This window comes from Megachile rotundata, chromosome 13, assembly GCF_050947335.1.
Source record: "Megachile rotundata isolate GNS110a chromosome 13, iyMegRotu1, whole genome shotgun sequence".
Taxonomy (NCBI): domain Eukaryota; kingdom Metazoa; phylum Arthropoda; class Insecta; order Hymenoptera; family Megachilidae; genus Megachile; species Megachile rotundata.
This window is the reverse complement of record NC_134995.1, coordinates 13,664,032-13,678,345: the sequence shown is the minus strand read 5'-3', so window position 1 is coordinate 13,678,345 and position 14,314 is coordinate 13,664,032. Positions and strand designations below refer to the sequence as shown.

At 37.5% G+C, this 14,314-nt stretch overlaps 1 protein-coding gene across 13 annotated transcripts in view; it reads left to right on the top strand.

Annotated features, from left to right (window-relative positions):
- Oamb (Octopamine receptor in mushroom bodies) overlaps nucleotides 1–14,314 on the top strand; it is a 265,798-nt gene that overhangs the window by 64,442 nt on the left and 187,042 nt on the right. For 12 of the 13 annotated variants that reach the window (XM_076538566.1, XM_076538568.1, XM_076538564.1 and 9 more), the window contains one exon: nucleotides 1,893–1,999. Coding sequence is in view for 2 of the 13 variants with exons in the window: in XM_076538568.1 (XP_076394683.1) it covers nucleotides 1,918–1,999 (82 nt within the window). In the remaining 11 variants the exon portion in view is untranslated. Of the gene's footprint in view, nucleotides 1–1,886; nucleotides 2,000–14,314 lie in introns of those variants that run through there. The other variant, XM_076538574.1, reaches the window with a different exon arrangement.

Here is a 14,314-nt window from a genome sequence, read left to right as displayed (position 1 = left end):
TGTCAGTCGAAAAGCGAAGTCATCGGACAATGATTTTCTATTTTCGTCGGTGGAAGAAGCATCGGGCACTTGGAGCGAGCCGAAGGACGCCTCGAGTGCTACTTCCGTAGGCAGTTTCTTGAAGAGGGAAACTAATTGGTTATAAAATGGCCTCCCACAGCTTGGCCTTGCAAAGTCGCGTGCTAAGCACCCTCGATTTCCAACCCCTTGGTTTCTCGCGAATCCGCACGACAGACTCGAACCACCATCTTCTTTCACCCTCTTTCTCGACGCGGCGTGCTAAGGACAGCTTTACGATACGGAACGCGATTTCTTCGCTGTTTCGCGGATTAAGAATTTCTCCTCTGTCCCCCATGAGGGATGAAGATCTTAGCCGGGGTTAAAAAGATTTCAGAACCTTGAATGTTATTATGTTCTGTCCCGACGATGCTTTTAGACTCGCTCGCGTGATTGTCAGATTTAGAACGGGATTGGATTATGGAAATTGAGTACGGTGATTATCTTGAAATCGTGTACTCGTGCGCAGATTATACACGCGTTTACTTTATGTCGACTGGATACGAGGGTGACTGCTTGCATTTTGATAATAATGTTCTAAAGGTTTGTTTCGCATGATCCGCTGGTTAGCGATCGCTAGTAGGTTACATGCGATAGCGAGTCAAGGCGTATTTAAAGTTAAATGACCACTATAAATTTTGCTGTAATTGAAAAACTCCTTAATGACGCTGTCAAATGTCACCTAGGGTTGGCTATATTTTTTGAGAATTAATTTTAAAGAACTTTATGTAAATTCAGGAAATAAAACAAAAACAGTTATGAGGCATTTAATATTTTCCTTCGAGAGACAATTAATGAAGCAACCACTTATGTTCATCAAACATCGCACACATGTGTGAAGAGACAGTGTCACACATGTCCTATATGTTGCTATCACACATGTCGTATGTGTTGCTATCACACATGTCGTATGTGTTGCTATCACACATGTCGTATGTGTTGCTATCACACATGTCGTATGTGTTGCTATCACACATGTCGTATGTGTTGCTATAACACATGTCGTACGTGTTGCTATCACACATGTCGTACGTGTTGCTATCATACATGTCCTATATGTTGCTATCACACATGTCGTATGTGTTGCTATCATACATGTCATATGTGTTGCTATCACACATGTCGTATGTGTTGCTATCACACATGTCGTATGTGTTGTTATAACACATGTCGTATGTGTTGCTATCACACATGTCGTATGTGTTGCTATCACACATGTCGTATGTGTTGCTATCACACATGTCGTATGTGTTGCTATAACACATGTCGTACGTGTTGCTATCACACATGTCGTACGTGTTGCTATCATACATGTCCTATATGTTGCTATCACACATGTCGTATGTGTTGCTATCATACATGTCATATGTGTTGCTATCACACATGTCGTATGTGTTGCTATCACACATGTCGTATGTGTTGTTATAACACATGTCGTATGTGTTGCTATCACACATGTCGTATGTGTTGCTATCACACGTGTCGTATGTGTTGCTATCACACGTGTCGTATGTGTTGCTATCACACATGTCCTATATGTTGCTATCACACATGTATGTGTTGCTATCACACATGTCCTATGTGTTGCTATCACACATGTATGTGTTGCTATCACACGTGTCCTATGAGCGGCCCAAGTCTTAATAACATTAGCAATCTTCAACGTTGAAAATTTGTCTAACTGCTCCTTAACAATAATTGAATTATCAACATGAAAGTAATTAACGAGAAAATGAATTGATGGGAAGGGAGGACAGGGACGCTCGTTAAAGCAAATCATCCCTTAAGGTCAATCGAATTGTTGAATTTAATCAGATCTCTTAACCTTCTTTCAGGTTCCTGGTCGCACGAAAAAATCAAATGCCGAGAACTTTGCTCGATCGCCGTTGGATTATCCGCCCCTGTCGTCCCACGGATCCGCTTTTAATGAAAGCTTTTCTCGGTAAGTCCTTTTACTATGCGATTTTCTTGCCGATCGTTATCGAAAAGGAATCGAAAATAGACAACTATCGGTACAGAAGTCTTTCTAAAAAATTAAGGTGCATTCGATGAAGTACATTCGAGGTGGTCGTTCAAATTAAGAACAACGAATAGTGTCAATGACAATAATGTAGTCAAGGATTAAAAAATATGAACACATAGATTACTATAAGAATTCCTAGTTCTTATAAAAAATATTAAGAACGTTGACAAGTATTCCGTCAACGAGTATCAGTGACTTTAACACAAATTAACTTTTGTATCGAAAACATTCCTCTCAGTAATTCTGTCGCTAACAACCTTGGCATCCCTCGGATATAATTATATCACCCATCCATAATTATATCGTTCTCCATAGCCATAAAGTCAGCTAATATAGCAAACGTAAAAATCGTAAATTATAGATATAATCAAACAGGGTCGAGAGAGGCAGTAGAAACGTTTAAAAGCACCCCTTAATTTTCCTTATAACGCATTCGTCCGCCACGGAATGCAATCCCTAAGTCCATATCTTGGCATTGCGGTGGTCATGAAAATATCTCGTCTCTGTTATAACCCATAGCGGAGTTTGCGAGCTGCGGAAACACGCACGGAATGTATTACGTTTCGAGCTTTTACCGTTGCGATCATCCGAACGAGAACACGAGATGAAATCGACGTTCCGTTGCGAACGGCAGAGTACTCGAAGAAAACCGAGGTACACGAACGGGAATTCTATCCATCGCGTAGGTGGACGTAGAATACGGGGTGAAGAGAGTTTTATTTGCTAAAGAAACGCTGATTTAACGAGGCCTCTCCTTTGGTTGCGAGCGTTAATGCGATTACGGTTTTATTGGAAGTACAATCAGTGACAAATCTTTCTTCGAAAGTTCGCTTTTGAGATGGGTTTGTAATTTGGGAAGGTGTGGAGATTTTGGGATTTCGGGAATTTTATATTATGGGATCTGCGAGGAGTAGAATTTGTGGTAGGAGAGTTTGGAATCGAAATTAGGGATATGAGGAGGCATATGTGGAAGCACATATGGGAGACATATGTGGTTCAAGGATTTGTTTATATAGAAATTTCACGTGAGTATTATTTGAAGACTTCTTTGGAGGTCTACAAGCATCAGACTAGAGATTTGGAGATGAGGAGATTTGGGAATCTAGAAATTAGGGACGTAAGGAGACATATGTGGATGAACATACGGGAGACATATGTGGTTCAAGGATTTGATTATATAGAAATTTCACGTGAATATTATTTGGACACTTCTTTGGAGGTCTGCAAGTACCAGACTAGAGATTTGGAGATGAGGAGATTTGGGAATTTAGAAATTAGGGACATAGGGAGACATATGTGGATGCACATATAGGAGACATATGTGGTTCAAGGATTTGTTTATATAGAAATTTCACGTGAATATTATTTGGAGACTTCTTTGGAGGTCTACAAGCATTAGACTAGAGATTTGGAGATGAGGAGAGTTGAGAATTTAGAAATTAGGGACATAGGGAGACATATGTGGATACACATATGGGTGACATATGTGGTTCAAGGATTTGTTTATATAGAAATTCCACGTGAATATTATTTGGAGACTTCTTTGGAGGTCTACAAGTACCAGACTAGAGATTTGGAGATGAGGAGATTTGGGAATTTAGAAATTAGGGACATAGGGAGACATATGTGGATGCACATATGGGAGACATATGTGGCTCAAGGATTTGATTATATAGAAATTTCACGTGAATATTATTTGGAGACTTCTTTGGAGGTCTACGAGTATCAGACTTTAGAGATTTGGAGATTTGGCAATCTAGAAATTAGGGACATAGGGAGACATATGTGGATGCAAGCACATGTGATTCAAGGATTTGATGATATAAAAATTTCACTCATTCGAGAATTTCAACATTTTAAAATTTACGTGTATTAGACTCTACAGAATTCAGGAATTTGAGTATTTAGAAATGTAGGAATTTGCAAAGAAATTTAACTTTGCATTCGAGTGTACCTCCGCGATTCGTCGGCGTCTGATCAATGGCCGACTCGTATCACTTAATCCTGGTATAATGGCCATAGAGCGGAATGTTCCGCGAACTCGCATTATGTAAAATAACCAACGGTGGCTAATTTGCGAGTACGTTGTCGGGTTGATCGGCTCGAGCTTGCATGCTTTATCATCTCGCTCGTACAGAGGATTAGATTAATTCTAGTGCAAATCAAAAAATTCTGCTAATAACTATGAACAATTGTATTTACTAGAATGTAATTGTAATTACTAGAATGACTTATATTATATTTTCTAAACAATCATATAGATATTATTACTTAAACTAATATACAAATATTGTACACTATGTACTTATTACACTATGTAATTATTACACTATGTAATTACAAATAACACGAGTGAATTTAAACCCTTGATAAACACCCGCGAAATAAAACTTAAAACGCTTGAATCCCGTCGAGGGTTGATTTTGTTGATCGAATTAATTGATACGGTAGCCAGGTAGCATAAATTATGCGAAGCGTTACGTACGCGTCGACAGCAATGACAAGCGATTCGTTACCGTCACGATAATACCGTGCGCCGGGGAAACACACGGAGCGACGAAAGAGCGAAACGAAGGATCCGGCCAAGGAAATAGAGAAACAGGAAGGAGCGAGAAATCCGCGCGGATCGGACGAGGAAAGGTAGAGGATCGCGAGCGACTAGGACAAATCGCTCGGAGATCCCTTTTCGGATTATCAGTACCTGGCCTGGATTCGTCTGAACACGTACGAACCGTTTCTACTGGCTCGTTCAGCCATTGTTTTCGCTCCTCGATTCGTAACGCTCGTTGTTATTCTAACACGGTAACGTGTCACCGTTTCCAGATTCAATGCTCATCCAATCAAACTTCTCTCGCTATTACAAAAACTGATTTTCGTATCTCATTTTTCCCGGATAATCTGCATAGATCATTTATTCATACGTTTAGTGGATATGAATAATTGAGACGCTAAGCGCGACCTTTTTTTCTAATTCATTATTCATTTTTCTTTTGACATACATTTTATATTTAACTGTGGTTTTTATCACAAACTATCTGAATAATCTCTTCATTTTTATTTTAAATTGTGCTCTGGTTTAATATTTAACTCATTGATATTGCTTCTTGGTTGAATATTTAATACATTTCAATTTGACGTCCAATTATAATTTTTAGTCAAGGACCATTTACAAAATCGTTACAAAATTTTTTTAATGATTTTAATACTATCTTCTGACTAACTAGATAGACTAGTTACTTCTGACTAACGCACCTGACAAATTAATTCTACAATGAGTTAATGTTTCTCCGTTTGTGTCCTCCGTCATAAACAAAATTTAAAAGGCGAAGTATCTGAATAAATATGAAAGTTTGAACACGGTAGTCGAAATGATCGGCCCAGTTTCTGGATCCGCGGATAATCCGGGGCTCAAGGGTGAAACGAATGAAAACTTTGTTGGCCGCAGCCTAAATGTCTTGATCCCGCTTACAGGGGAAGTTCCGCGTCGCGCCGTCGCCATTCCTGTTCGGCTTCCCGCCATGCGAAACTTTTTGACAGGATTTCGCCGAGATAAAGCGATTCGCGACACGGTCTTTTCGTGGCCTTTCACGGGGGTTAACCCACCCACGTTTCCGGCAAATTTTTCACGGGACTTGGTTTTCATTGAGACCGGAAGTCCTTTGCTTCGCTAGTAACACCACGGACTTTCTTAGAGGAATCGAGATGCCCTTAAATGATAGCTTTTATGTTAAAAGTTCTTGCTACGGTTTTTACACTTCTTCTCGTACTGCAGGTATGATCTATTTTACTTGTGCTTTAATTTTAATGAGGTTGACTCATGATGTACTTGTTTTTCGGCTATAATCAATTTTGTTCATGTTTTAGTTTTAATGAAGTTGACTCATGATGTATTTGTACTTTAGTTATAATCAATTTTACTCATGTTTTAATTTTAATGAGGTTGACTCATGATGTACTTATTCTTCAGCTATAATCAATTTTGTTCATGTTTTAGTTTTAATGAAGTTGACTCATGATGTATTTGTACTTTAGTTATAATCAATTTTACTCATGTTTTAATTTTAATGAGGTTGATTCATGATGTACTTCATACTTCAGCTACAATCAATTTTACTCATGTTTTAATTTCAATGTGGTTGACTCATGATTATACTTCATACTTCAGCTACAATCAATTTTACTCATGTTTTAATTTTAATGTGGTTGACTCATGATGTACTTCATACTTCAGCTACAATCAATTTTACTCATGTTTTAATTTTAATGTGGTTGACTCAAGATATACTTCATACTTCAGCTACAATCAATTTTATTCATGTTTTAATTTTAATGTGGTTGATTCATGATTATACTTCATACTTCAGCTACAATCAATTTTACTCATGTTTTAATTTTAATGTGGTTGACTCATGATTATACTTCATACTTCAGCTGTAATCAATTTTACTTATGTTTTAATTTTAATGAGATTGACTCATGATGTACTTGTACTTCAGTTATAATCAATTTTAGTCATGTTTCAATTTTAATGAGGTTGACTCATGATATACTTCATACTTCAGCTACAATCAATTTTACTCATGTTTTAATTTTAATGTGGTTGACTCATGATATACTTCATACTTCAGCTACAATCAATTTTACTCATGTTTTAATTTCAATGGGATTGACTCATGATGTACTTCATACTTCAGCTACAATCAATTTTACTCATGTCTTAATTTTAATGAGGTTCACTCAAGATGTACTTGTTCTTCAGCTATAATCAATTTTACTCATGTTTCAAATATGTTTAAATTTGAAGTTCCAGTTCAATTATTGCCACACTCAATGGTTGATAGAATGTACATAACATTTCAACCTTCCTTGTCTGTTTTAAACAGCTACAGCTGTGATTAGTACGTTCTGACGCACCTGATAAGTCAATCATAATACAAGAGGTTGAAGATCAATACCAGATAGGAAATAGAAGTTTGAATTTTTAAATCGAATTACCTTTATGAACCACCCATATAGAAAATCATATGAATTTTGTTAACAAAAGTAACTTGAAAACAAAGTAACAATAAATAAAAATATTTGTACCCGATTAATAGAAAATTTCTTTGTGAACCACCCATATAGAAAATCATATGAATTTCGTTAACAAAAGTAGCTTGAAAACAAAGTAACAATAAATAAAAATGTTTATATTCGATTAATAGAAAATTTCTTTGTGAACCACCCATATAGAAAATCATATGAATTTCGTTAACAAAAGTAGCTTGAAAACAAAGTACCAATAAATAAAAATGTTTATATCCGATTAATAGAAAATTTCTTTGTGAACCACCCATATAGAAAATCATATGAATTTCGTTAACAAAAGTAGCTTGAAGACAAAGTAACAATAAATAAAAATGTTTATATCCGATTAATAGAAAATTTCTTTGAGAACGCGTGAATGGAAAGCGAAAAGGATCGAACAGAGGCGACTGGAGAACATTACTTCCGGTAGGGGAGCGCGTTCGCGCGCAATTACGGAAACGCACGTAGGAGTAACGGCATGCACGCAATCACGGTCCGCCTATTGCCGTTTGCCCATTGACAAATATTGACATTCGTGCAACGTCCCGCGTTAGGACCGGCTATCTCGAGTCAATTGGGTTAATTGAATTGCGACAGGGCGCGAACAGAGCTGAAAACGCGATCGAGACAATCCGCAAATTGTCGCGCGAGACGTTCGGAGTTTTAAGAAATCGTTTCTTCTATTTAACTCGTCGAAAAAATAAAACTGTTCCACTTGCGAATCGACGCGGAACGATTCCCAGAAGCAAAAAGATCGACGCGTCGCACGGATCGTGAATTCAATTTAATCAACCGTTAATGTAATTAATTCCTCCTCCGCTGTCGATTACATTAATTAAATTTAATGGAACTCCCGGGAGATGGAGAGTAAATCGAACTGCGCAAGATGCTTCCCGTGCGCTGTGAACATGGAAATTTCTTTTCTCGAATTCAGACATTTACCAATTCTGGCTGACTTATAATAAGACAACATTCAATATCGAATACCTTATAGAGGTACTTAAGACCGGCTACCTAAATAACTTGGCTAACAAAGATGACCTTTGTATCTCCTCGACGCTTCCACCTACTAACATCCACTTAAAGAAAAACTACTAACAATCAGCCTTTTAGTGCCAAATAATTTTTGTTACTCCCGTAGCTTTTACTCCCCTACCTCCCATATGGAAGATAGATATAAAAAGAAATTTTAGCACGAATTTCCAAATCGGAAATACCGGTACCCACCGAACGGAACGAATATTCGGACCCTACGGTTTTGATTGGAATTCGGAAAGCGTTTGACCATCGAACCGTATTCCTTGCTTGTGCTGGTCGTTCTCAGTTCCAAAGAAGAGGGACAACGGTCCGTTATCGAGAGTATAAAATAATGGTAGGGGGTTGATTATCGTGGACGATCGCTTCGTTACGGTTTATCGGTCGACGTTTAACATCGTCAACGAAGTCAACGGCGATTTTTCTCCGGCCGTGTATTACGGCCGGCGAACGATAACGAAGCGTAATGGCGCCTGGGTATCTGATTAAACGCGCGACCAGCAGCTTTAGCAACGGATCCGGGAAATTTGTTCGCGCGTCACAGCTCGATGAAAATCTGCGATGCCTCGTAACCAGAGGGTTATAATGGAATAGACACGCTCGCGACGAAATATTGGCCGGGATTAGGCGCCTCGAAACCTGACCACCGAAATTTTTTACTTTGCGGCCGGGAATGTTGAAAGGACGAGGCAAAAAACTGAAAATGAGACGGTGAATTAACGTTTCTAGGAAGCTGGAGGCTTTATTTCAGGGATTATTAATTTCGAGTGCACGTTATGGAAACAGAGATGAATAATCGGGATATTCGGTAAGTTCTTGGAATATACAATTTAATATTGCAAAATGGGGAACGTGATACGTAGGAAAACGTAGAGAGATTACATTGAAAAGTGATAACGTTGAGAGGATTACAATTTCCAAACTCGGTTTTGATTAAACGAAACTCGTAACGAATTATGAACATTTATGAATCGAGAGATTGGTAATCGGAAGATCTGGACACGGTTAGTTGATCTTACAACCACCAGCCTGCAATCACGACGGGGAAAGCCGAGTAAAACAACCAAACCAGACGTACCTTTCGTAAACATTTCCAGGCTACGATCAAATGCCGTAATTCGTCGGAAATAACGCGCGTAACAGGCCAAATTTGTCTGTTTACCGTTCGACGAGTACCGCGTTCGGTTTTGCCATTAGGCTAATTATTCATTCTACTGGGAACGACCAATCTGCTCGTTTGCTTCTCGAATTTGTGTAGACGGAGAATTGCAAGTAGTCTCGAATGAGTACCGACATTTAATATTAATAGTGGAAACAGAAAGAGCAAGATTTAATTATAATCTTCGTAATTGAGGATCGTTGAAAACTCTTTTAACAAATTTTATTTGAGGTCACATTTCAGTAATTTAAAAAGGACCAGCTGTGTGGAAGATTGTAGGTTAGCAGTTAAATTATCTAGCAGATCTGTTACATATCTGCAGCACTCAGTTAAATAACAAACAGAATAATGACAAGTTTACTCATTCATTTTTTGTGAAAATGCGATAAGGAAATTTGATTCAGACTCACCTATTGTTTAAAAATAATCCTCGTTCAAATACAAGTATGAATTATTTAAATGTATCTACAGAAATAATGTCTGAAAGTTAAATTCAAGAATTCAAGGCGTTGAGTACTTGATGCGTCGAGTAGTCAACGCGTTAGGTATCCGACGTGTCGAGTATTCAACGCATCAAATTTCCATTGCGTCGAGAATTCAAAGTATCAGATATCTGACGCGTCGAGTAGTCAACGCGTTAGGTATCCGACGCGTCGAGTAGTCAACGCGTTAGATATCTGACGTGTCGAGTATTCAACGCATCAAATTTCCATTGCGTCGAGAATTCAAAGTATCAGATATCTGACGCGTCGAGTATTCAACGCATCAAATTTCCATTGCGTCGAGAATTCAAAGTATCAGATATCTGACGCGTCGAGTAGTCAACGCGTTAGGTATCCGACGCGTCGAGTACTCAACGCGTTAGGTATCTGACGCATCGAGTATTCAACGTATCAAATTTCCATTGCGTCGAGAATTCGAAGTATCAGATATCTGGCGCGTCGAGTAGTCAACGCGTTAGGTATCTGACGCGTCGAGTATTCAACGCATCAAATTTCCATTGCGTCGAGAATTCAAAGTATCAGATATCTGACGCGTCGAGTAGTCAACGCGTTAGGTATCCGACGCGTCGAGTAGTCAACGCGTTAGGTATCTCACATGTCGAGTATTCAAAGCATCAAATTTCCATTGCGTCGAGAATTCAATATGTCAAGAATACGATGCGTCGGGTACTTCACGCATCAAGTACTCCATGTGTCAGGCATTCAACGCGTCGAGTGCTCAACGTGTTATATATTTGATGCGTTGGGTATTTAACGTGTTAGGTACCTGACGTGCCGAATATTCAATCAAGTATCATTAGGTCGAGAATTTAATATGACAAGTATTCAACGCTTAAAGTGGTATTCACCACTTAAAGTATTCAAAGCAAAGAAGCACCTGAAACACTCAGTATTCTAATCTATGTCTAGAATACTACAGAGCATTGTGTGTTCACTGTATCAAGATAGGTACTCGCAGAATTAAGAGTTTCATCGTTCAAATACAAGTATGAATTATTTAAATGTATCTACAGAAATGTCTGTATCTACCTAATAATGTATCTACAGAAAACTAACACTTAACCTGCAATTTTCTGAACAGCTACATCCTTAGTTATTCCTGAAACTTGAAGACCACTAAAGAAAGTTAAAAAGTTAGGTTATGTATTCTTAGATTATCTTCACGTGCATCACGAGTGACATCTCAGTGTAGAATATAATAATAGAGTATAATGATATGTAATATGTACTCATCTATTGTTTAAAAATAATCCTGCGTCCTATGATCCTCATATCTACCAAACTTTGAACTGAAAGAAATTTTCTAAATAAAAATGTAAATTGCTAATTTTATCGAATAGCGAAAGGAGGTTTTAATTGCTTGTAACATGGATGTATAATAGCGGGGAAATGCTTTATTTGTTCGTCAAAATAGTTGCAAAGGAGCTCGACAGTCGTCGATTGTCCGGCGGAAATCGAATTACAGCGGGAAAGTCTGCGGAGGAATTTTCGCGAGCCGAGACAGGGTGAATGCGAAAGGAGCGACGAACGGGTTGAAGAAAGTAGTGAAAGAAGAAGGAAGAGGTTCTTTCAGGGTAGAAATCCATTGTTTCTGTTATAAAAGGGGCCAGCAGGTTGACGGAGAAGACACTTGTCGAGAGGAGTCCATTGTTCCGTGGCTGGATCGCTGGAAGACGCGGTGCCTCTCAAAAATTGTGGACGCCCTCGAAAGCATTCGAGGACCGCATCGAGTGGAAGAAGCTTCGGAAACATTTTCTCGCCTGGCTCGAATTGACGGTCTTTCGGTTTTTAATCGACCTATTTTGACTTTTCAACTTTTTGGAAAAATACAACTTCGTTTTTTAAAGAAAGAGTATTATGTTTTAACACTAAACCTGCCGGCATATCATTTTTTAACAGTGAAGTTAAAAAATATATAAACAAACGACAAGACATAAATTAGTACACACATTTATTCTTTATCTTGATAAATATTATAATAAGAAACTTGTGGAGCGGTCATTTGACTGGTTTGGTAGTTTTAGTGTTAATATTGATTGCCACAGTGAGGACTGATGTGTGTTGTCAGACTGTAACATAAATTATGAAAACTAAGTATGTTTATTAAAATCGAAGTATCTTTTGTCTTCTGTTAGTGTCTCGATGTTAACAGCCTCTAAAAGTTGCTTCAATGTAAATAATTAATGTTGCTGTAAATAATTAATTTAATAAAATGACCACCATGATAATAAATGTTTAACCACCATGACAGTGATTGACCGCCATTTTGATGTTCAGAGTATTTTATAATCAACAAGATTGTTATTTATAGAATTGTTCTATAGTGTGACATTCTACAAAATATCGAATTGAGTTTTGTTTTTGATAGATTATAAACTCGTATCAGTTTCGAGTAATTGTGCAACAGCAGGCAGTAAACTCGAAGCTTATAATTGAACATATCCGATGTAACTTGGAAGCGGCTTGTTCGCCTAAACGCAGATTAACAGGCTAATGAAATCGAAATTGCGATTCACCGGAACTTCGGGAAACTGTACCTCCAAGTTTCTTCGAAAGTTGCTGATCGATGCTTGAAACAGTATCCGATGGACATCAAAGACAATTGCATCGAATCTTTTGCATAAGTTTTCCTGTTTCATAGCTTGATCTGAGTTATTTTTAAAAATAAGTGGAAGAAATGATGATGTGAGTTATTTTTAAAAATAAATGGAAGAAATGATGATCTGAGTTATTTTTAAAAATAAGTGGAAGAAATGATGATCTCAGTTATTTTAAAAAATAACTGGAAAAAATGATGATCCAAGTTATTTTAAAAAATAACTGAAACAAATAATAATCAGAGTTATTTTTAAAAATAAGTGGAAGAAATAAGGGGTGTAAATAATTAGGGTTGTCGAATGTGTTTCTATTATAGTTGCATCGTTAAGCAAAGGCTTATTAGCTTGTTCAGCATCGAGCTCAAGTGCGAAACCTAGGGAGATTTCATTCGAAAATTAACTGAAGGCGAGAAGGTACTTTGTTGCAGAAAGGTTTCATCCCTTAAGCTTGAACGCGTTTATGGTCTCGTTATTCCCGAATAGTTTGCTGTAACTCTAGCTTGCAAACCTCAAAATCTCCGCGTATAACAATTTAGGTTACACGTAGTCCACGATTCGTTGTAATTTAGATGCAAGTTTCTATGGACGTACGGGCGTTAACGCGTCAATTAGCGCTCGAGAAATATCGTTGTTTAATACGCCGTGCAACTATATGGATTATTAACGTGCCGATTGTTCTGTTAAACGATTATTAATCTTATTATCGCTTCTGCTTTGCCAATTTCACTTTATTTTTTAGACTGTGCTGCTCGGAGATAAAATAATTTTGTTCTGAATTAAAATATTGTGGTTAGGATCGAAATAGTATTAAAATAGTTTCAGAATTAAAATAGTGTCAGTATTAAAATAGTTCTATTTAGGATTATTTTTTAGAATTGAAATACTATTTAAGGCTGCAGTATTAATATTATTAATATTCAAAATGTGGGCGTCCCAAATGATATCAGTTGGACAAATATTAGGCGCTGAGTACTTAAACTTTTTCCCACTCGATATTTTCAGTAGAAGCTCGAGTACCTGAAACTTCGTAGAGTACTCAATATTCTAATTACCTAATATTTTGAGTAATCGATGCTTCAAGTACGTGTGCTACCTAAATTAAAAAAACCTTAAATACGAAATTTTTTAACTTTAAAAACCTTAAACCGTAAATATGAAATTTTCGAATTCTTCCAATTACCAAATCATATCAAACACGTATCCTCCATTTTCTAATCAATTTAATTAACAAATCCCCAAACCCTCAAAACCAATAAATATAACAGATCAATATTCCTTCATAAATCTATTTTCGTCAAAAAGATATGGCAATGGAAACAGTTTCCGTGTCTTTGAAGCTTTTTATCTTCCTCGGTGGTTGCTCGTGAAAAGTAATCGGCCAATTAGCGTTAATTAAGCCTGTCCCTGTTAAGAAAATCTCGAGGAATCTTTCCTTCTTAAACACTCGAATAGCACAGAGGAATAAAATGTTTGCAATCTGTTCCAGAAGAGAGTAATAACTGGCTAGCTTAATAACGTAACATTGTAGCCGATTAATGGAGAGGCTAGCTTTGCAACTTCATTGTGCAGCTCGTTCCACGTCCATTGTGCTCGTGGCTCCATTAGGGAGGAAGATCAAGCTCGATTCGAGACCGAAAAGACCCCACGATCGGATTCCGAGGCTTGTAATTAGGAGAGCAAATCGTTCGTCCAAATCTTGGAATTCCATTTTTATCAATTTCTTCTTTGAGATCCTGGCTTGCAATTTCCTTTCATATTTTCCTTTATCGGACGTCCCGTATTAAACTTTCGACTGTATCGAATGCTTCTTTGTTAAAGAATTTTCTGTTCGGTATAGGAATTCTGGATCGAGATTGTTTCAAATAGTATTACA